This window comes from Apteryx mantelli, chromosome 2, assembly GCF_036417845.1.
Source record: "Apteryx mantelli isolate bAptMan1 chromosome 2, bAptMan1.hap1, whole genome shotgun sequence".
Lineage (NCBI taxonomy): Eukaryota > Metazoa > Chordata > Aves > Apterygiformes > Apterygidae > Apteryx > Apteryx mantelli.
The window spans coordinates 115,520,353-115,541,713 of NC_089979.1; the positions used below are offsets into that span (position 1 = coordinate 115,520,353).

The window sequence follows — 21,361 nt, forward strand, 5'->3', positions numbered from 1 at the left end:
GAAGACAATTTCATTAGGTGAGAGGCTCGGAGTCCCCAGCCTAGAGAAATGTCTCATTCCCAACAGTCACAGCTAATGCCAAGAGGAGATGGATAATTTAGGGAACTCCTTCCAAGGCCAAAGAAGGATTTATCTTCACCTATGTGAACTATGGAGACAAAATATTTTATTACGGTTTATTATTTTCAGTCATTTTGAGTCAAATAATTTTAGTTTACAATATTTTTCCTAAAGATTAATAGCAACAGTGAACATACACAGGATAAGCCTGTGTGTGCATGAGAAGACTGCTGTGTGAAGGGTGTTTTCTTCTACTCAGACTTCCCACCCATTAAAATGTCGGGAAAAAAAAACAGTAGTAGTTAACAGTAGTAGTTGATCAACATTTTATGTAACAAAAAGATCAGTTATCCAACATTTTTCAGTATCAAACCCTGAAATTTTTTCATTTTTCATTTTCTATAACAACTGTATTAAAAATCAATACAAAATGTTTTCACCCAATTGAAATAGCCGTTTGCAAAAAGAGCATCTCAGGGAGCTTACAACCCACATGTACAGATCAACAAAAGCAAGAAACTAGATACAAAGCATATAATGGAAACACAACTCCCTTCCTACTTGTCTTTGTCAGTGTTGCACTATAAGTATCCGTGCTCTTTAAATGTAGTATACTGTGGGGGGATCATATAGCTTTCTAGAAAAATATGTCTATTTAGTGTATTTTGTATTAAACAGCTTGCTACATTTATAGATCTAATAGGGGATTGCATTAGTGTTCACACACTCTAAACAGCACTCCCAGGACTAATTTTGTGTTGAGGGATACACCAGAACATTTGCAGGCACAAACAGATGGGTCCACTTCTTGATTTTATCACTGTCTTTTTGTTTGTTTGCCATGCCAGACTGCTCTGCTGCATAAGATCTAAGTACCTACTCCTTAGTCTAACAATTCCCAAAATAGGAGACAGAAGGCCAATGTAAAATCAATTTTATCCAGTATTTATGACAGTATTTGGACTCCATAATACTAATATTTAGAGTCTGACAAAACTATAAATAACATTGCAACCAGAAAGGTTTGGGAATCACTGCTCTGAACACTGCTTTAACATGCCAGCAAGAAGATTCAAAGGTACTAATTAAATATGATACAGATGGTAGCAAGCTTTTATTTTGTAAAGTAAAAATCCAGCACATACACAGTTACAATTCTAGGTCTGTTTAAGTTCACAGCTTAGGAAAATTTTCCAATGGCATAGCTATCATTTGCGTGTTCTGTAATTTGCAAATCAGAGTTCCTGCTGGCAAATATTCATGTGAATTGGTTCGGTTACTGGAAAGAGTGTTCCTGCCTTCCAGAAGGAACTGGGGTCAATCTCTGACAATTTTTACAGATTATTTTCATGGGAAATATTTTCTGATTTATTCTCTTGCAGAAATATTTTTAAATACAAAAGATCTTTTAAAATTCTTTTAAGAGCACCCTGTAAGTTTTCTCCTTACCATCCATCCAAGTGACTGTGTATCGTTCAATAATGACTTCCGATCTTTAATATAAAAATAAACCACATGGTTCACAAAACCATGTTTGGCAGTACACTCTATCGGTTTATAAATCCCATCTTGAGGCACTTAACACTGTTTGTTTGTTTGTTTTTTAACATACCTAACAATTCCAAATGAAAATCTCTTCCCATTTTAACAGTCTACCCAGCATGTATGCACCAGCACACACATGTATATACACCTCATCTGCGTGCTAACCTTTCAGAAACGCTTGCTTAAACCCCTTCCAGGACAGATGCAATCTAACAGCCGGTCAGCTCAATAACCTTCCTTTTCTTAGCTTTACAGTTCATCGTGTTCCTCTTTGGCCTCTTGGTCTTTTAGCTTGAATTCTTCAGCTGTAACTTTACCGTTTCCATCCCGGTCCTGATTGGTGAACATATTTTTAACAATCTTTTCAAAATCAAAACCTGGAGCTAGTTTTCCTTTGCCAGAATTGACTTGAGCTTGAATGTACTCTGAAAACTAGGTGGAGGGAAAGGGGGAGAAAAACAGCTCACAATGAAACAGATATTTAAAACTGAACAGATGTTTACAAAACAAGTATTTATTTGCTGTTGACTATTTAGCCTTTTACTGCTTATTATTAAGTGTGCATAAAAATGCCCTGTTACTGTCCTATAAAGCTTACAACCTAAACTGGACTAATTAGGACAGACACATGAGGTTAAATCACACTATCCAGAGCTCAACAGGAGTTTTTGCATTTATTCCAATGGATCCTGGATTTTATTCACGAGATAAGTCATTTTTCCTAATTTAGGAGGAAGATGGGTTGAACAGAAAGAGTGACTTAGGAACAGACCTATATGGAGAGAGCACGGTTTAGTTCTGCGTGCTGATTCAAGAAGCTCAACCTGTAAAACAGACACCCACCTACATCTTACAAGGAACAACACAAAAGAAAAAAAGAATGAAACCAAAAGATGAGAGTTAAAGTATAAGGATACCATGCAATTAATTAAAAGTAGTTTCAGGCATTATGCCTTCCACTCAATTCCCATGGGCTTTGGCTGGGAGTGGGAGAAGGGGGAAAGAGGGAAGAAAAAGTTACAGGCAAGATTTCCCTAAAAATCCTTCTCCTGCTACAAATGCTGAAGTTGTTCAAGGTAATCAGACAGCATCTGACAGAAGTCATGCCGGCTGGCTTGCCAAAAAACAGAAAACCCACAATCGATCAATCACAATTTTTCCAGTTAATGTAGTCTCTGGTGTTACTCGTCAAATAAGCTTCAGCAATGAGGGACATTTCTAACATTTCTTTTACACGTTTTAGGCCAAGCATCCTCTCACATCTCCTTTGCTCCTCCTTCTCCTCCTGCTAAGTGACCAGAAGGATGTGGGTATCAGTCACATCCCAACTCACTCATTCTCTGGACTGGAGAAAAACTCTTATCTTCTCTGCAAGGGCAGGAGTGGAGGTAAATGCAAAGATGGAGAAAGAAGGAAAACAAGGAGGTGTGAGAGAGTGACAAGAAGAGGGAAAAACAAGTGAAAGGCAGCTCACACTATTCTTTAGGTCCGCAGCCTGCACCTTGGGGGCTGCACGCAGCATTACTCCAACGAGGAAGGACACGGAACCAAAAGGTGAGAGACAGGTGACAAAGTTGACTGGAGGAGAGACTAAAAACCAGAACTCCTTGAGAAAATGGAGAGGAAATAAGGTGGAGGTTTACATAATCAGAGGTGGTATGGCAAAGGGAAGTGACTTTTCATTAGGGCACTCAACGAAATTCTCAGGCAGCAGACTTGAAAAGCAAGCACGAAAGGACTTGTTCACACGGCATACAAGTCACCTGTGGAAGGAGCAGCCATGGGCACTGCTCAGCTCCAGAAGTGACTAGACAGTTCCTGGATGCAGTGCTGCAAGCTCGGCCTTGGCCCAGGAATTTTCTGTAACAGTCTAATTAACAGACACTGTGAAGGCTGATGTGGTGAAGGACAACTGAATACTAACCCCGCCTCTTCTACCTGTTCCCTAAATACCTGTTGTTGACCACAGAAGGAGACCAAAACACTAAATGCTCTTAAGCAGTATGGCCATTCCTATACTTCATTTTTCTTTTTAGTTCCATCTCCAAAACTAAATAATCATATTTTAATTTGACACACTGGTTTCCTGTTAATTTGACAACCACAACCATACGCAAAGCTTAAAAAAAAAAAGAAAAAAAAGGAGAGCACGAGAGAGAGAGAACGAGAGAGACCCCGTTCTTTAACATCTTTGAGTACCTCGGTGACGGTGCTAGGAGAAAATCACTGCGAGTGTTTTCATCGCCTTGGCTTACCTCTTCCAGAAGAACCTTTCCATCATGATTCTGGTCTATTTCCTCAAAGAGGTTGGGAGAGACTTCGCCATTCCAAACAAACATGTACCCTTCAGGCAAGCCAGACACCAGTTCCAGCAGCTCAATGTCAAAAACTAAGACAGCACTACCAGGCACTTCTCCTTCTGTCACAACAAACAGCAAGGAGAGGTATTTATCCTTGCTTACCCTGATCTCCCATTGACCACTCTCTCACTGATCTTGCCTTACATCTCTTACATTATCCTTTTCCACTACCCACTATCCTTTTCACTCAGAATAAAATGTCTCTTCCCGCTCCACCAGGTGCTTCTCTACTGTGATCCAAGCCCACCAAACCTTCCTGTTCACCGCAGCGGGGGCTGGATCAGGCCACACACGAACAGCATGGTGGGAGTAGATGGATGCAGTATTTGGATGTAAGATAGATGTACAAGATATAGTATGCACACATATATCATGTGCACAGTATGCTGATCATGAGACAAAGGCAGAGCAAGAGACAAACATAATATGACCAGCACGTCAGTCCCTTAGCTTTGATTCACAAAAGGCACACTTGCACATGTTTTAACTTTAAACCACTTATGCATATTCCCTGGAATAGGGATTATTTCCAGTATCACAGTTTAAATAAATTTCAGTTCAATTGTTCTGATAAGCATTTAATATAAAGGAATATTTTATAACAAAACTGCATCCTTTTGTCTTTAATCTCACAGACTAAGAATTGTGGGAAAGAATTGATTTTCCTTTATCTCCCTGCTGCATACGTTGCAGCTGTATACCCAGCCTCTACTGACAGATACAACAGTGTCTCAACAGCCTGGTATATTAGCTCACTGAAACCAGGCAAGGAGTTTAACTTATCCTTTTTTTTTTAAAAAAAAAGTCACCTATAAATTCTGTCCAGTAGCAAATAAGTGGTAATCTCTTCAGATATGTAGGAATATACCAAAACACTAATAATCATGCAACGTTTCAGACCATGTATATCTAATGCCATCTGAATGATGCCAAATATCTAAGACAGGTATGTTTAATGTTTTTTAAACATAACAGATTGGGGTTTCATTTTATAAGCTAAGTTTCAATTTTTTTTAATTGTATATAATTATGCAATGTTATATAACAGTAGAAAATGTTGCATATTTATGACACTCATAATTTTTCATTCTTAATTTTTATGAAAGCCAGGTAAAAGTGAAAACACTTATTTACTTCTTCTCACAAGTTAATTTTCTGTTAAGCTTGATGCATGATGCCTAACAAAGAACCTTTACAAAATACAAACTGTTCTTGAGGTATTCGAAGAACAGACCAATTTGTGCAACTGTTCCCATCCAAACCAGAGTTTGTGGATCTTGGTGATCTCCTAACAGACTCCTTTCCTTCAAAACTTTTAACTCAGAAGGCTAGTAACAACCCCACATAGTGGGAACTGAAAATTCTTGTCATTTCTGTGTTTGTTTTTTTTAATTATTGCTGTCCCTATCATTGAAAATCGATAGTCTCAATGCTGTAAAACAGGGATTCTCAAACTGCCTTAAAAGTGTTACTGTTGGTGTTTCAACAGCACTGATACACTGTTTTACATCTTACATTCAGTTCAGGTGGTTTTTGAGTTTTCAGTCTTCTTTGTATTTTCTAACATGTTAGTGCAGAATGGTTAGTGCCCCTTTAGTTTTGTTTCCTACATAGCACATTGCATGTCCAAGCGTGAGTACCTAATTCCTAATCTGTGAAAACAGTGTTTACTTCTCTCTGCACCACTGGAGTGCCTGGCACTTTCTGTTTTGACAGTGCAACATTACTGGGGGCATGAGAGTGTTCCCCTTGGAACTGGGACAATCTTTACATTGGCACAGAATAATAATAATGACTTAAAATGCAACAAAAACAGTATCTTCATTTCATCAGGGAGGGGTTGGCTAAAATAATGAAATAAAAAAACTCTAAAATTCCCCATTCCAGTATCTAAGTGATGTCTCTATTATTAAAGTCACCTTGAGTTCCAATGCATAGCAAGAAACAAGACATGCATCACATGTATTTCAGTTACTCAAAAGATAGTAAGTGGATGTGCATTAGGTTTTACTTACCAACTCCATCTTCTCCATACCCCAGATGAGGTGGAATAACAACTGTTCGCCGTTCTCCGACACACATATCTTGAAGGCCCATGTCCATCCCCACCACCACCTGTCCAGATCCTAGAACTATGTTGTAGGTCTTGCCAAGACTAAGCCTGGGAGTGGTGAAGAAAAAATAAATTTAAAAAAGCAACATATAAGAGAGTTTCTCTGGCTTAAAATTACCACACAAATAGCAGTTTTTAATTAGTGTCCTGCCACTGCCAAAAATTAACTTCATGCCCGATGCTCTGTTCTACCAAGCAGTTACCTAGAGTTGTTCTCAAGGTAGCAAGTCACAGTCAACGCCAACAGAGGGGTCCCTATTGTCAACAAGGACTGGCCAAGTCCTCCAGTATTAAAATTTTAGGCTTCTTGAATTAAATCCAATTAATATCATTAATCCTGCCAATTAAACCTCCAAAGTTTTTTATCTTTAAACAAGGACTTTTTGCCTTGCAAATATTTTTAACTAATGAAGCTGGGTTTTTAGCATATCTAAAAATTCCAGATGTACATTTGTTCCAGAACTACAAAGCTGTAAGAATCTGGGTATATTTACATGTGTCAGTCATCCCTTTAACTAAATCATTCACTATAATGTACCAGTCACTTAAGAACTAGTCATTTAACCATGACACCTTTGAAGTATAAGAATACTACCGCTATTTAACCATAGTATATTGTGAATTATGCCTTGCTGCTGGTGTCTTATCTCTAAAATAAGAAATTAGCAAAAGTTAAAATCCCAGAAGTTAAACATATATTGTGATTCTAAAGAGCGTGCTGTGTTACGACTTGTTACTTGGTATATGTCACAACAGCAGGATGCTTTCTTTTGTTAGTCTGCTTTCTTTGGTTATTTGACTTGATTGTACCATTGCAGGAGATTCCTGTACCACAGAATATTATTTGGAAGGAAAACAATTCAGTGGATAGGAAGGCAGCCTTAAAATCGGGAGCACAAGATTCACAATCTTTGTATCTCTAGATACAGACTAGACTGCTCTGAGTAAGTGACAAGCTCAACATCCCTTGGTTCTTGATGCAAGATGAGATTTGAGCATTCCTGTCATACAAAAGGTGTTTTAAAGCTGAACACATTACTTGTATACATACTATCACATCATGTGCTTCAATGTAAGCCAGATTTTCAGCTCTGCAAGCTATTGTGTACACTGTGAAAACTATGACCTGCTTGCTATATTAATTATATTGTTTAAAAATAGCTTTTTCCAAATTCCTATCCAAAAATAAAATACAATATTATTTAGATGACAACTGCTATCCAAAAGATGAAGGCAGAAACAAGAAGCTAGCAAAAGTATACTTGCAGCTGCAGTAAACAGTGCTGTGGGTTCAAGGCAGTTGAATATGAAATACGTTTCATATCACAAAAGCAAGCAAGACCAACCAGGAAGGAGCAAGGTTGTCAGGCAAAGTGTTTCAATTGCTCTTTGAATGAGGAGAGAGAAGGACTGGCAGCAATCTCTGCTTTCCTCATAAACCTACCATCAACAGGAAGAAGGAAGAGGAACATTATGGTCCCAGCCATCATCTAGCCCTCTAATAGTTTCTCCATGCTGACCTTTATTGCAGCCACGCAATACAAGAAAACTAGCACTTGTGTGAGGTAGAGACACAGTGGTGACCATTTCCTGTACAGACACTCAAGCCAGCTCAAACAAAACCACACTGAGTACCTCTGCCAGACCTCTTAGGAGCACCGAATCAGGACAGAGTGCAAATCCCACCCAAGAAACCGAATAAACTCGGAAAGTTCATTCATGTTGAGCCCTGTGATATTCCAGTACGACTTGCCCAGATACCTGAATTAGCCCATTTAAACAAACCACCACGCACACAACCTGTTTCATCACTCTGCCTGCACTTTATGTTCCTTTCTAACATATTCCAATACCCTCTTTGTTCTCAATTCTCTCTTTAAGCTATGATAGACTGTCTCTTTATTTTCCTCCTCCTATATGTCTTAGGTAGGCAGACATGAAAAATATATTCTAATATAAATAATCAATTTTTGACACAAAAATGCTTTCTTCCCCTCCAGCCTGCTTTGCAGGTTATTCATTCTGCTTTCACAGCTACAAGGGACATTTTCTTTACCAGGGACTTTACTTACGTCGAGTCTAGCAAAGTACCGTCCAGGAGTGAAGCATTGTAGTGATACTTCAAGTAATCTCCCTTCTTGCTCAGTATGGTGCAGTTGGAAGGTTTATAGTTAACGGTAATGCTGACCGAATCTGACGGGTTGTGGAAGTCAACCACATGGATGTCAAAGACCAGCACTGCAGATCCTGGAATCTTTCCTAAATAGGAAGCAAATTAAGCAAGGAGAAAAAGAAATGGCACCCAGACAGGTTTATGATGACCAGGTGTTGCACCCTGTAAGAATATATATTTCCACTATGTCTGCTACTGACTGATTTTGCTCTTCCTTCTCATGATGAGAGGATTGCATCTCTTCTACGTGCAGCATAGATGCAGGCTGCATCCAGTGTTGGAAAGAGAACTTGTGGGAAAAGCAATAAATATGCACTCAGTTCAGCAATGAAGGAAAACATTTTCATCATTCTGAATTAAAAAATTATGCAGAAATGAAGCAATAAGCATACATTTCCTGTGATCATCCTAAATGACTGATTTCTGTTTCATGTACCAACTCATTACTGATCAGCAAAATTCTCACAGGATTTCTCATGCTTCGAGGAATGCTCTTGTGCCTAAAAGGTTATATTTCTTGAAAATATCCTGAGAGCAAGCAACTTCTTTCCCCCCTTCCCAGGAAAATGTGCAATTGCATTATCAGCAATGGCAGATACATCCAGACCCAACAATCGGTTTTGGTGGTTGAAAAGTCTAATTCCCAAATCACCATAATAGAATTTCAATAGAATTCACCAAAAAGAATCTTTTCTTATAATATGTCACTTTTCCCATATAACATCCCAGGAGGTAACTTTTGAAACTCCAGCCATAAAATTGTGATTGGTTAGAAGGATTAACATATTCTACCTCTCTCAACACTCTTAAGTATCAATGAGTTTTCCCAAAGGAATTTTAATTGTATGTTATACATACACACATGCTTTGCTGTTACATGCATCCACTGTTTATAGAAGCAACTTAGGAGTCCACAAAACCTGTGGCTGTGAAAGGAATGGGGAAGAATACTTAACACAATGAATTCCTTTAATGTACAGAGCTTGTTACGATATACAGGAAGGAAGATCTCACACTGCAGAGCTCCTAGCATCCAAGAACGAGTCTGTCCGAAACACTCATTATTCTAACGATTTCAGGTCACCAATTACATATGACATTGCCCTGCATTCTTATTGTCCTGCCTGTTAAGCTAATTAAAATAATTTTATAAATTCTGCGTGTAAACCTATCAGTTGCACATCCACCAAATAATAGCGTAATTCACAAGCCTTTCAAATGTGAAAAAAAGTGGAACAAATACTATCTACATACAACTGCACTGAGGAGCAAAGGAAACACCAATAATTGGGGAAGACGGTACTAAATGAAAAGTTAAACTCACCTCTTCCTTCTTCTCCATATCCAAGATGAGGAGGGATTATTATTCGTCTCTTTTCACCAATGCATATACCTAGCAAACCTTCATCCATCCCAGCAATCACATAGCCTTTCCCGACGTAGGTGTCATATGTACGATTTCGCGAATAGCTGTGGAAAATATTTGCTTTTTAGCAGTGGCAGATGTGCTTGAGAAAATGCAGACTCTTGCAATGGGTCTGTGACACAATTCTATCACAATTCTTAAATGAGTTAAAGTCAAACACATGGTCATTAACTATCACTGGACGGGCACAACACAACCACCATGTTCAATGAATCCAGGCTACCACGTTTCATCAGTCACTAATGCATGGATTATTTATTAACCAATACAGGAACACTGGCAGTTTATTTACAAACATATTTCTACCACATACATGAAAAAAAATATGTCTATTTATATATTTTAAAATAAACGGAAATCATGTTTAAATAAATAACTAAAATCAAAAAGTTTTCTACTTTCAATTCCCCCCATCCCAACACTGCTTAAATAAGTGCTTACAAACTAGATATAGATTAGGTGACACCCTTCAGACTATCTCATTTTGCAACAACCACAACTATGTAGCTTAACTGCTCCAAGCCTAAGATGGGAAAAGTAGGTTCACCTGGGATGCATAGAAGAAAAATGAGTCACGACAACAGTATCAATAATATCCCTCCCTTCTAAACTATGCCAATCACTTAAACATAGGTCGAAGGATCTGCTGCAACACCTCATGATAAAACAAAACAAGCCTACAACAACAGATGATGTTTATTACAAAGGATGCAGCTGTGTTTTGCCTTTCTTCAAGCCATGTTACTTGGAGGCACAACTCAAAGCAGGAAACGCAGAAAGGTTTTAATTCAACTTTACTAGGTGATTCTGGGAAAGCATGAGGCCAGTACAGACCCTGACAAAATTCAGAGGCTTGTTCAACTGCTCTACATGTAGGCAGACCTGGCTGAGCTGCCTAGCAGCACTTCTGCAGTGCAATATGGCAGAGAAAAAAGAAAAGAATGAATGAAGATTATTAGAGCTCCCGACCCCAGCCATTAGCCATGCTTTGGGCATGCTCCCGGTACCAGTGGGAAAGTTTTCCGGGCCAGCTCCAAGGCTTTCAATAGCTACTGTTAGCTGCTTTATCTCTCTTTGTATGACCTCCAGATTTGGCAGTGTGTCTTCATAGGCTTGTTAACCATTGGCCTTACTTGTAACTTCTGCAGGAAGCCAGGGAATGACAATCTAACCAATGAGCCCTATGATCACTGTCAGCTCTTTAGATGATGTAGAGGCTGCTGTCTACAAAGCATTTATTACTATCTATTGACAACAACCCTTATATAAATACCACAGCCATCTCAAAAATCGCTAATTGCTACAGAAAAGACAATAATCATTTACCTTTCAAAAAGAGAGACTTTGGGTAGGTGCACTGTGGATAAGCCATCCTTAAGTTCTACAGTGGTGGCTGGTGACCCAGGTCTCCAGGTTTTTACCTCCTCCAAGTTGAGCAGTTGAGTGGGGAGATCAAGGCTGACTCTGAACCTGACAGCATCTCAATTCACTTACATGATGTATACTATAACTCCCTGACTCCTTCTCATGGGAGTAGCACATGTGGCACACTACTCAGCTTATGTTTGCAAACTGATCCTGATCTTCAGCTTATAGCAGCTGCAGAAGTATGAAGCAATTTTCTACGAGTTTATTTTCTAAAATGTTTTACAGTGGATCACTTTCAACTCCTTTTAGCTACTTGTGCCAGCTGTTCTACCTGGAGTGGAAAAAGTAAGCTACTGCTCATTAAAGTGAAAAAAAAGTGACAGGAAGCTACAAGGGTATTATTCAGCATATAATTCTGCACATGACTCATATGTGGCCAGAAAGCTTTCAATCTGAAGTGACAGTGATCCCTTTTCCTTTATCACTGAAATCCTGTTGCTGAGTTCTGTTCTGAAAGACATCATCCTTCAAAATACAGACACTCCTCAAGTACAGAGGGAAAGACTATCCTCAGATCAAGGTCTGGCTTATATAACCTCAAGTTAGCCACTAGCTTATTCTTTTACAATTCTCTGGATGTTAAATTGGAATCATATTTATTTTCTCTCTCTCTTTAGTAATATTATCTATTTGGAAGATAAACTCTTTGGACTAAAGTGTCTTCAAACATGCTTGTCTAAAGCACACATTGCTCTATTAGGTGGATCATAACCCCTATATGGCGTCTTAGGTACTGTCATCATACAAAATTGGTCTTTGTCTTGCTTCCCACACTGAAAAGGTTTGTGTGGGCTTTAATAATAGAAAGCTTCAACCCCACTCACAAATTTCAAAAAGGAAGGAAAAGGTTATATTATAGACAGACAGACAAGCCAAGCTGGAAATGGGGTCTGTAACACTGAATGGTTTGGTTACCTGGAATCAAACAACGTGCCATCCAAAAGTGTGCCATTGTAATGGTATCGGAGAAAGTCTCCTGTTTGGCTTCTCCGCTCACAGGATTCAGGTATGTGCTGGTTCTCAATAGTAATACCATCCTTGGGGTTATGGAGATCTAGCAAAACCACGTCAAAGACCAGAGAAGCTTGGCTGGGGATCTCCTTACCTACAAGAGTATTAGAGTAGAAATCAGTAAGAAAGAACAGGGGTTTTAGGAGGAACTTACACTCTTTTATTGAACAAAAATAACCTATTTCGGAGTATCAGGCACTTCCCCTCCAAATATAAATTAGTGCAATCTGCTTCCGGTAAGTCATCTTTTATTTCATGTGTAGGTTTGTCACCCACATTCAATTATCTCCTTTTGTTCCTATTATGATGGCACTGGATCACCAAAAACTGCAATCTCTTCAACAACACCTACCATAATCAACTTACAACAGGTACATCTGAACTATGTGTTTTAGTCTAGGAGTATTTCCAACATACTTTATGAAAGTACATAAAAATAACAATCAGAACACAGATCTAGTCCTCCTGCTTTTCCTACTTGCTAATGACAAAACAGAAGAGCAGATGATGGAAGTTGAAAAAGGGTAAATCAAGTATCTCAGTGAAGAAATACCTTTCTATCGGTACACAAATTATATCATAGAGATGTATCATCGCTTTATCAGAGAACCAATGAACTGAAGATCTTGGCAAAATTTTAAAAAGTAATGATCTCCATGGATAACAAAGCTCTGTAGAGTTATCATAATTAATGTAAAAAAGTCATGGAATGAGTATGAAAACTTGTACACCACAGACAATCCTTAAATATTAAGAGCGGAAAGAGAATTTAGGCAAGGAAGAGTCCCCAGATATACCTAACTGCCCCCTCATTTACAGCAGGGAGCTCTGTGTATGACCTGCAGGCTGCATACAGTCTGCCAGGACAATTAGTCCATCTGGTAGTTATTACTGGGGGATTTGTTGCCAAAAAATGAGCAAAACTGGAGCTATAAATTGATTTTCCTGTTTTTAAAGGTTTTCTGCTCTCTGTGGCAGTCATTGGAAGAATCAAGCAGTCACCTGACTTCCAATTTTCTGAATCATGCTATTAACCACAGAGGAAATTCTCTGAAAGGAAACTAAATTTCCCTATATAAAGGTTACAATTAGAATCAAAAATATGTCAACTAAGCAATTTACTGTTTGTAGGAAAAAAAAACCTTGAATTTTCTAATCAACCACCTCCTCCATATAATACATTTTGAACCTCTCTTTTCCATCAGTACATTCCATTTGTCTGTAAGTGGTAATAATGCAGCCCATAAATTAAAATTACACGGGGCACAGGTTTGTGTTAGAATATGGATGGCTTGAGAAAGAAAAAGAGTAACTTTTACCATCTCCTTCTTCTCCATATGCCAGGAAAGGTGGTATTGTGATAATACGCTTCTCCCCTACGCACATTCCCAAGAGACCCTGGTCCATACCAGGAATCAGCCATCCAATTCCAACATAGGTATCATACGTTCTCATCCGATTATGGCTAAAAATGTAAAAAAAAGAATGTCACAGAGCCACAGGAAGGAACAATATTAATCTGCAGAGGCCATACCATGCACAAAACCAGTACAACTCACAACTTGCTGTCTAAAATATATTGCTCCTTGATTTACCAAGGTCTTGCTTGGTAGCATTTTCCAGAGCTCTTAGTTGGTTTAGGAACCTAAACATTGTTTTGAAAACTGACCTACAAACATAACAGCAACTGGTAGTAAAGTATCATTTTCCTCAGAATGTTAATGGAGTACGCATGCTGTAAACTTAAAATCTCAATATGAGAGTGTTAGTAGTTCATTCTCTTTTAACAGTTGTGCCTGTTTAATTTATAAACCTTGCATCTAACTTGAATAGCAATGCTGCAATTGTTACAAAAACTATTAGCTGATGCAATTAACAGTAATATGGATACAGGGAATGAAAGAAAAAAATCTGGGCTGCTGATGCCCATGCAGAAATAATGAAATTTTTTTATTGGTTTGAGTCAATACTGCCTTGCCATAATCCCTGAATAAATTACTCTCATTTGTATGATGCTAGCTTTAGTTTCTTGTGAAAACTCTCTGTGTTTCTGGGCAATTAGCATTATTTGTGATACCAGTGGAGGTGGAGGAAAACATTGGTTTAAGTGACATCAGATTAAAATACACACACAAAGCCCAGCTGCGTACCTGGAATCAAACAGGGTCCCGTCTAAGAAGGTTCCATTATAATGGTATCGTACAAAGTCAGACACCTGGACTGTCCGAGGACACGTCTCAGGTTTAAAATAAGTCTGAACCTGCACTTCATCCTCTGAATTCCACAGATCTATGAGAAGCACATCGAAATGGAGCACAGCGTTTGGGGGTATCACACCAGCTGCAAAAGCAAAACAACACGAGCAGTTATATTTCCCTTTTTATTTTTACATGGCACCAGCAAAACAGGAGCCTACCCACACATTCCCTAAAATAATGTGTGTGACTTCTTCCTTTTTGTGTTTAAATCCCTCTGCCCCTTGTCACTGTTGCAGCCACATAAGCAGGGAGAATCTGACAGCATGAACTGCTATCAGGTATGTCCATTGGGCAAACTGATCTTGCATTTGCCATCCCGTGAGTCTTTAGAGCAAAGCTGCTTCCACTGTTAACAAGGCCTTGTGCAGATCTGCAGTGGCAACACGTATTTAACAGTGAGGGAGGTATAAATAAATAGTTAACTTCAGCTAACACGGTTCATTTGCTGAAGGTGTGCTGCAGTTAACGTATCTTACTTTAGCACATCAGGATGCTGCATGCCATTGAAGAAGGAGTCTAGACAGATTAGCCGGGCTACAGAAATTGTTAATAAATACCCCCGAGCAGGGGAAAACCTCTGTGAAATTCATTACGTGCAATTTCTACCATTCTTTTCTGTCATTCGATCTCCTGTCTGCTCTGTTGCATCGCTCACGCAACTAGTTACTGATGGCTCTGGTGCTGTACTTACAAACGCCTTCGCTTCCGTAGGCGAGCTTGGGGGGAATCTTCACAAAGCGCCTCTCGTTCACACACATGCCCACGAGAGCTTTGTCCATCCCAGCAATAAGTTGGCCTTTTCCCACGAACACATTGAATGTGGAACCCCTGTCATAGCTAAAGAGGGAAGGACAGGCAAAAAAATAAGAAGTTAATTTACCAACCATTCCACATCTGTTTTTTGAGAATTTAACTGTATCTTGTTTCTACTTTGCCCTGTTAGGCTAATGTAACTTTATTAAGAGACAGCCGCTAAGAGAACAGGCAAATCCCAGGGTTTCTTAAACTTCAACTCCCCCTTTCAATCACTGCTCACCGTCTCTCAAATGCTTTCTAACAATATGACGTATACTGCAGAAACCTCAAGCCCCAAACGACAAATGGTTAATCTACACGCTAATGCTATAAGCAGCACTGGAAAATTAATGACAAAAGGGACAGATTAAACACCATGACAAGGTATAAAAGGATGGCTGCTCCCACAGTAGGATCTCATCCTATTTATATCAGTTGATTAACACATTTATATTAGTTGATTAACCAGAAAGATCAATAAGCTTTACGACATGAGACCACATGGTTGGTAACTCTCTGTGGGAGAAGAGGAAAGGGGAGAAGGTGCCTTTCTGAGTAACAGTTGTGAGACTTGGCAACTGGCTATTTATTTTCTCTTCCGCATTCCCAGCTTGCATTTCATAAAGATTTAAATAAATAGCAAAACCCACAGATGTGCTTTAAAGAGCAAGTTTGCAGGATCAAGAATTGATGTATCTAACTAAATCTTCCACTGTGATAATAAGTGAACATTTGGCAGGTAAAAAGAAATTATGCTTAGATGATAATAAAGTACTCTATAGAGCACTGAGAGCAGCAGTGTTAATGTGATTTAAAACTAACACTAGCTTACATGGTTAGAGTTTGACTATTTTAAACTCACACAGTGACCCCACTTTGCCATACTTGAATTACTGCTGTTATTCTTTTTTTTTTTTTAGAGCAACATACAAATATATGACAGGAACACTTCAAAAGTTTTTTGCCTATTTTTAAACTTTCACTGCTTTAGTTTTCTCAAATTCCTTTTATAATTTAAAGGACTTTTTTTCAGATAAAAGGGAGCACTGAAAAAGAAAAAAAGGCTTGTGTGTCTTTGCCTGCTAAAATATTCCGGAAAGCAGCCAGTAGCTAGATATCACTAGGGAAATGATGTCAAACTTTCCTTTGAAGACTGTACACATCACTTCCACTACACACTGAGCCTCCTAACAGTCCCAAGCCTCAAATCCCTCAAATATTTTTGCAAATGATCTCTTTGTTTACACCACGATTTTTCTTCTGGCAAACATTTTTCTTAAAACAGACATCCCTCTATACAGAGCCTTCACTTCTATGGCACAAATATTGCTATTCCTAGACAAGGATGGAAAATATTTAAACAGGTTCCTGACAAATTCTGTTATATATGTAAATATGTAATTAAGATGTTAAGATTAATAACATAAAAGATTCTGAAAAACCAAGAAAAGTGCCAAGCTTTGTCAATTGCTACAAAATATGACAACGTCATGGAGAGATTTAAAACAGAAAAGCATTAAGTTTTTTTCTACCTAAATAAACCTACGATTAAGAAAACTTGGACACTAAGCGAAGAACTGAAAGAAGCAGTGAACAGGCCAGGCAGCTTTGCATGACTGACTGACTTTGCAGATTCCTTAAAACTAAGCAAAATTAGTTTCCACTAGTGGAAATTACCAAAGTAATAGCAGACGCACACACAATTAAATTCAGACTTTAAAATCTTAACCATTTTAGGACCATGGGAATAAAACCCCAAATATTGAAAGAAAAGAAGTTAGTTAATTTATGTGATAAGTTTGTGATTAGTCAGACTCGTAAAAGGGCCTGTTAGCAAGAAGAGTAGTATTATTACTTTCTACTTGGAAATACCCGTACAGAAAAAAACGTATAAACCTCAAGAACATTTTTGGCAGCTGAATAAGAAACTAAGCAAAACTGCCCTTAGTTCATCACCTGAAGTATCTTCTAGGCCAATTTCATAGTAGCATTTGACTAAATTGATGCTTTATTAGTAAATGCTTTCATCAACTTAAAAACTAGATAGCCTTTATGAGAAGTAAAATATGGGTTTTTTAATAAATTAATTTTAGGTATAAATTGATTATCTTAAATTTGTATGCAGTAAGCACTAAGGGTTTTAAGAGAAATATTCCAGAATATTTCTATAGTTAACCTATGGATCCCCAAACCTCTTAATTTTGCATTAATCCTTAACATGAACTTTTTTTCAATATCAAAAAAAAACTAGCACAGTTAGTGAATAACAGTGAATAACAAAAATGTACATCAAAGTTGCCATCTAAAAAAAAATGACAAGCTAAACTAACCTGATTTTTTACATCCTTTTGAAATGAAGATGATCATACAAATACTCAGTTAGAGTAGACTATCACCAGTATTATTTGTCGTAGTGATATTTAGAGGACCCAAAGGGATAAAAGCTGTGCAGTTCTGCACAGCGCACTCCTGCCCCAAACAGTTTGCAGGCAGATTACAAGGATTCAGTCGCTGGAAGCAGAGCTGAGCCCACACTTCAAAAGCCTGGAGCCCGGCACAGGTGCTCAGCCGGGCCTCCAGCACCTCCGGGTGTCCTGCCTCAGTGCTGGTACAACTCACCACAGCAGCGAGCCTCAGTACGCGTTTGTAGAAATCAGAAACACATTTCAGAGCACATGGCTGCTCCTCGCAGTCACACATATTTTTATAATGAGCACTGAGGATAATGGCTTTGTGCGTCCTCAGATCTGCGACTAAGTTATTTTCCATGACTATCAGTTGCCAATGAATTCACTGTTTTTCTGCGTTATTTCACTAAGACTGCACTGAGTAAGGCCAACCGAGCCCTCAGCTATTGCATCCTACACTTTATGCAGTGAGCTCCTGGTGAGGTGGCACTACAGGCACACTCACGTACAGCCAGCTCAGGAAGAAGATTTTAGTTTACTCTGAAGGACAGTTATTTCCCTAAGGCTGTAGATTGTCTTTGAAGCACAGTGAGGATTACCAGGATTACTGGAAATACTTTTTTTTTTCTTTCTGAGTAATACTTTGATCTGTGGCAACGAAGGAATCAAGAAAAAGCAAGCAAGCAGTGAGATGGCAGCATCAGCATCCTCAGCAATCTCCTGACCTCTTCAGGTTTTCTGATCCCAAAGAAACACCAGGAGTGCAATCAGGCACTTCCCTGTATATGGGTCACATTTATTCAGGAGTAAATTACACAAAATTTTCTAAGTAAATACAGCTTGATAATTTTTTGCATTTCTGATAAAAACGAGTGTGTGTGTGTGTGTGTGTGTGTGTGTGTGTGTTCCAGTTAAGTTTGAGCCTTGGAAAGACAGAGGAAACGTACAGAAAGAAATGGCAGGAAATCACCAAACAGAGCGACTCTGCCTGCAACATGGCAGACGCTCCTGTTCACCAGGCCAGCTCAATATCCCAGTGGTCTTTTCCTCCCCTGGAGTGGAAAGCTCCAGGCCAGCATGCAGGACAGGCAGCTGGAAGTGCACGCTGGTGGCCCACAGAGCGCACAGATTGCCGCACCCTGGGCCAAGCCCCACGAGAGGTCTCACTCCCCAGCACTTGAACCCCATCTCTTTGCCCTTTCGTGTTTCACACACACCTTCCCACTAGCCTGTACATACAGCGTGCCCACTTGTACAGTGCTGCCCAGCTTCCTGCTAGCCTGTCGCTGCCCGATCACCCCAAAAGGGCTCACAGGCCTCAGGCGGAAAGAGCAGAGGGGCCAGGACCAAACCTTGGACGTGGCCTTCACCCAGTGCCACCATCCGGACACTGCTGCTGCGAGCCACCCACCAAAATACCCCTTTGTAGCACCACCTCCCCATCCCCTCGTCTTCCCAAAGAGGGTCCTCACACAAACCCAACCCCGGGGGGAAGGGGGGCTTGCAGACTACGACCCGAGGGGATGTGAACTAAAGCCTGCGGGGCTTGCAAGTCAAGCCCCGGGGGGGATGCACCCCGGGCCCGGGGGGGGGACGCAATCCGGACCGGGGGCTGGGTGCACACCGGGACCAGGGGGGGATGCACCCCGGGCCATGCAATCCGGACCGAGGGCAGGATGCACACCGGGACCGGGGGGAGGCCGCAAGGCAGACCTGGAGTCGAAGCGGGTGCCGTCGGGGAAGGCGCCGTGGTAGTGGTAGCGCACGAAGTCGCCGCGGCGCACGGCCCGCGGGCAGCGCTCGGGCACGAAGCGCCGCTCGACGCGGACGTCGGCGCCGTCCCAGGGCGGCTCGGCGGCGGGCACCGGCGGCGCCTGGCAGGCCGCCCAGCTCACCAGCAGCGCCGGCAGCAGCAGCAGCAGCGAGCCGCAGCCGGGGCCCCGCCGCGGCACCAGCGGCGGCCCCGCCATGGAGGGCGCCGAGCGGGCAGGCACCGGCGGCGCGGCGCGGCGCACAAAGGCGGCGAGGGGACGCGAGGCGAGGCGAGGCGAGGCCCGGCCGCCCCCCCCCCCCCCTCCTCCTCCTCCTCCTCCTCCTCCTCCTGCTGCAAAACTTGCAAACGTGGATGAGGCGCCGCCGGTCCCTTTCCCCCCCGCGCTCCCCCCGCCGGGGAGGGGCGGCGGCGGCCCGGCCCCCGGGAGCCCCGGCCCCGGCCCCGGCCTGGGGGGAGCGGGCGCCGCGGCGCTGCGACGTGGCGCTGCCGGCCGCCCCTGCGCCGGCGGCCTCGGCTCCCCGCGGGGAAGGAGGCCGGGCAGCCGCTCGTCCGACCCGCTGACCGCTAGGCAGTAGCTGGAGCGGCTTGCAAAACGCCAGCATAACTCCTAATACTATTTCCTCATCGATGCTTTTTCTGTGCTACCCTGAACCCGCGCATTACTTTGAAGATTTGTAAGTTTAAGATCGTATTAAACATTTTCCAGCTTACATCAAGCATCCGAAGGGACATACTGCAAGTTTGCAATGGCAGCCCCTGCTTTACGCACGCCACTCACAGGCCTTTGCTCACCCTTTCAACACCCCATCAGTCGGGTAAAATTTGCAAATTACCCAGAGAGAAAAAATGACCTGACAAATACCTCCTAAGATACCAGTGTCCAAGAGGAATCAGAACTAAAATCTGTCACCCATCTGTTTTTTTTATCATTCTTTGATCTTACACACACTGCTAAGGAAGAACTTTTAGGTTGTTTCTCTGTTACTCTAAAGTGGTTTCAGTGATAAAAGAAAGCATGGAAAAGACAAGTATTTGTAGCACCAAACCCTGAACACAAAAAGATAAAGTTAAATAATACAGTATTTTTGAAAAAGCATTAAATTTTACAGCATTAGTTTCCTGGTTAGAGAGATGCCTCCCCGAAATACAGCAAAACCTAAGAATAGCCTTTATTTAAGAAACACTGATTATAAACTTATTACTGATGATGCATAAAGTAAGCACAACTCACATTGGTGGACTGCTCGCCTGCAAAGAACCTTTTTTCCCTGGCGTGGTGATAGACACCTGAGCACCTCAGCCGGGCAAAGGTTCGCTGGCCCAGTCCTCCATTCATTGCGCATCCAAGACACGCAGCTCTGCTATTCCAGCAACAGAAGGGATGCAGCCAAATGAAATGCTTTCAAAGTGCCTTCAGAAATGCTCTTGTATAGTATTGACACATTGCTAGGAAACAGCAGCTGCTAGATGACCTAACCAGTGAAAAAAGTAAGCACTCCGGCAGCTGTGTAAAGATAACCAGATTTGCAGTTACAGATCACATCCTCCTTGCCACAACAGTCACACTGCACCTTCCAAATCAGCACAGTAAAGTATCTTTTCAGACAAGCCATTCAAATCAAATCAGTTAGCAGTTGCCTTGATTTAAATAATCTATTTTCATGTTGGTCTGAATGGGCACGCTTTATTTTCTTAAAGAAAACTCACTGTTCACCACGGGAACATGTTGATACAATATAAGATAAAATGTAGACTACATTTGGCACTTCTTTTTGCCAGCCAGTGACACATTCTTTATTTATGCCCATTTATTTAAGAAATTCTATAGTTTTTAAAACAATTCCTTGGACTCTTAATTTTCATGCAGTTTTGTACTCCCTATTTATTATCTCTGTCAATAACTATTCTCCACTTCTGATGTAGATTTCCATCAAGTAGTTCTCAACCAGGAAAATGCAGCTGCTTTCTGTCCTCCTTGTTTTGTTCAGGTAACACAAAGGGAGCAGAATA

The 21,361-nt window shown here is 40.8% G+C and overlaps 1 protein-coding gene across 2 annotated transcripts; it reads right to left on the reverse strand.

Annotated features, from left to right (window-relative positions):
• Positions 1 to 372: 372 nt before the first annotated feature.
• Positions 373 to 19,571, reverse strand: FKBP9 (FKBP prolyl isomerase 9). Of its 2 annotated transcripts, XM_013948183.2 has the most exons (10): positions 19,291 to 19,562; positions 15,066 to 15,211; positions 14,267 to 14,456; positions 13,436 to 13,581; positions 12,021 to 12,210; positions 9,576 to 9,721; positions 8,151 to 8,337; positions 5,981 to 6,126; positions 3,861 to 4,024; positions 373 to 2,037 (listed from the first exon to the last, which is right to left on the reverse strand). In XM_013948183.2, the coding sequence occupies exons 1-10, from the start codon at positions 19,545 to 19,547 to the stop codon at positions 1,855 to 1,857; spliced, it is 1,755 nt and encodes a 584-aa protein (XP_013803637.2). In that variant the 5' UTR covers positions 19,548 to 19,562; the 3' UTR covers positions 373 to 1,854. The 2 variants fall into 2 exon arrangements, with proteins under 2 accessions (XP_013803637.2, XP_067147375.1); XM_067291274.1 differs by lacking the exon at positions 3,861 to 4,024 and having other exon boundaries at positions 1,880 to 2,037; positions 19,291 to 19,571.
• Positions 19,572 to 21,361: the final 1,790 nt, after the last annotated feature.

Bases quoted from the DNA above. Each gene is read 5' to 3' on its own strand.
- FKBP9 (XM_013948183.2), bottom strand. From the start codon at position 19,547: ATGGCGGGGCCGCCGCTGGTGCCGCGGCGGGGCCCCGGCTGCGGCTCG. The intron at 15,212-19,290 runs GTCTGCCTTGCG...TTCCCTCTTTAG, and splicing joins GGCACCCGCTTCGACTCCAG to CTATGACAGGGGTTCCACAT. The intron at 14,457-15,065 runs GTAAGTACAGCA...TTGCTTTTGCAG, and splicing joins CTACGGAAGCGAAGGCGTTT to CTGGTGTGATACCCCCAAAC.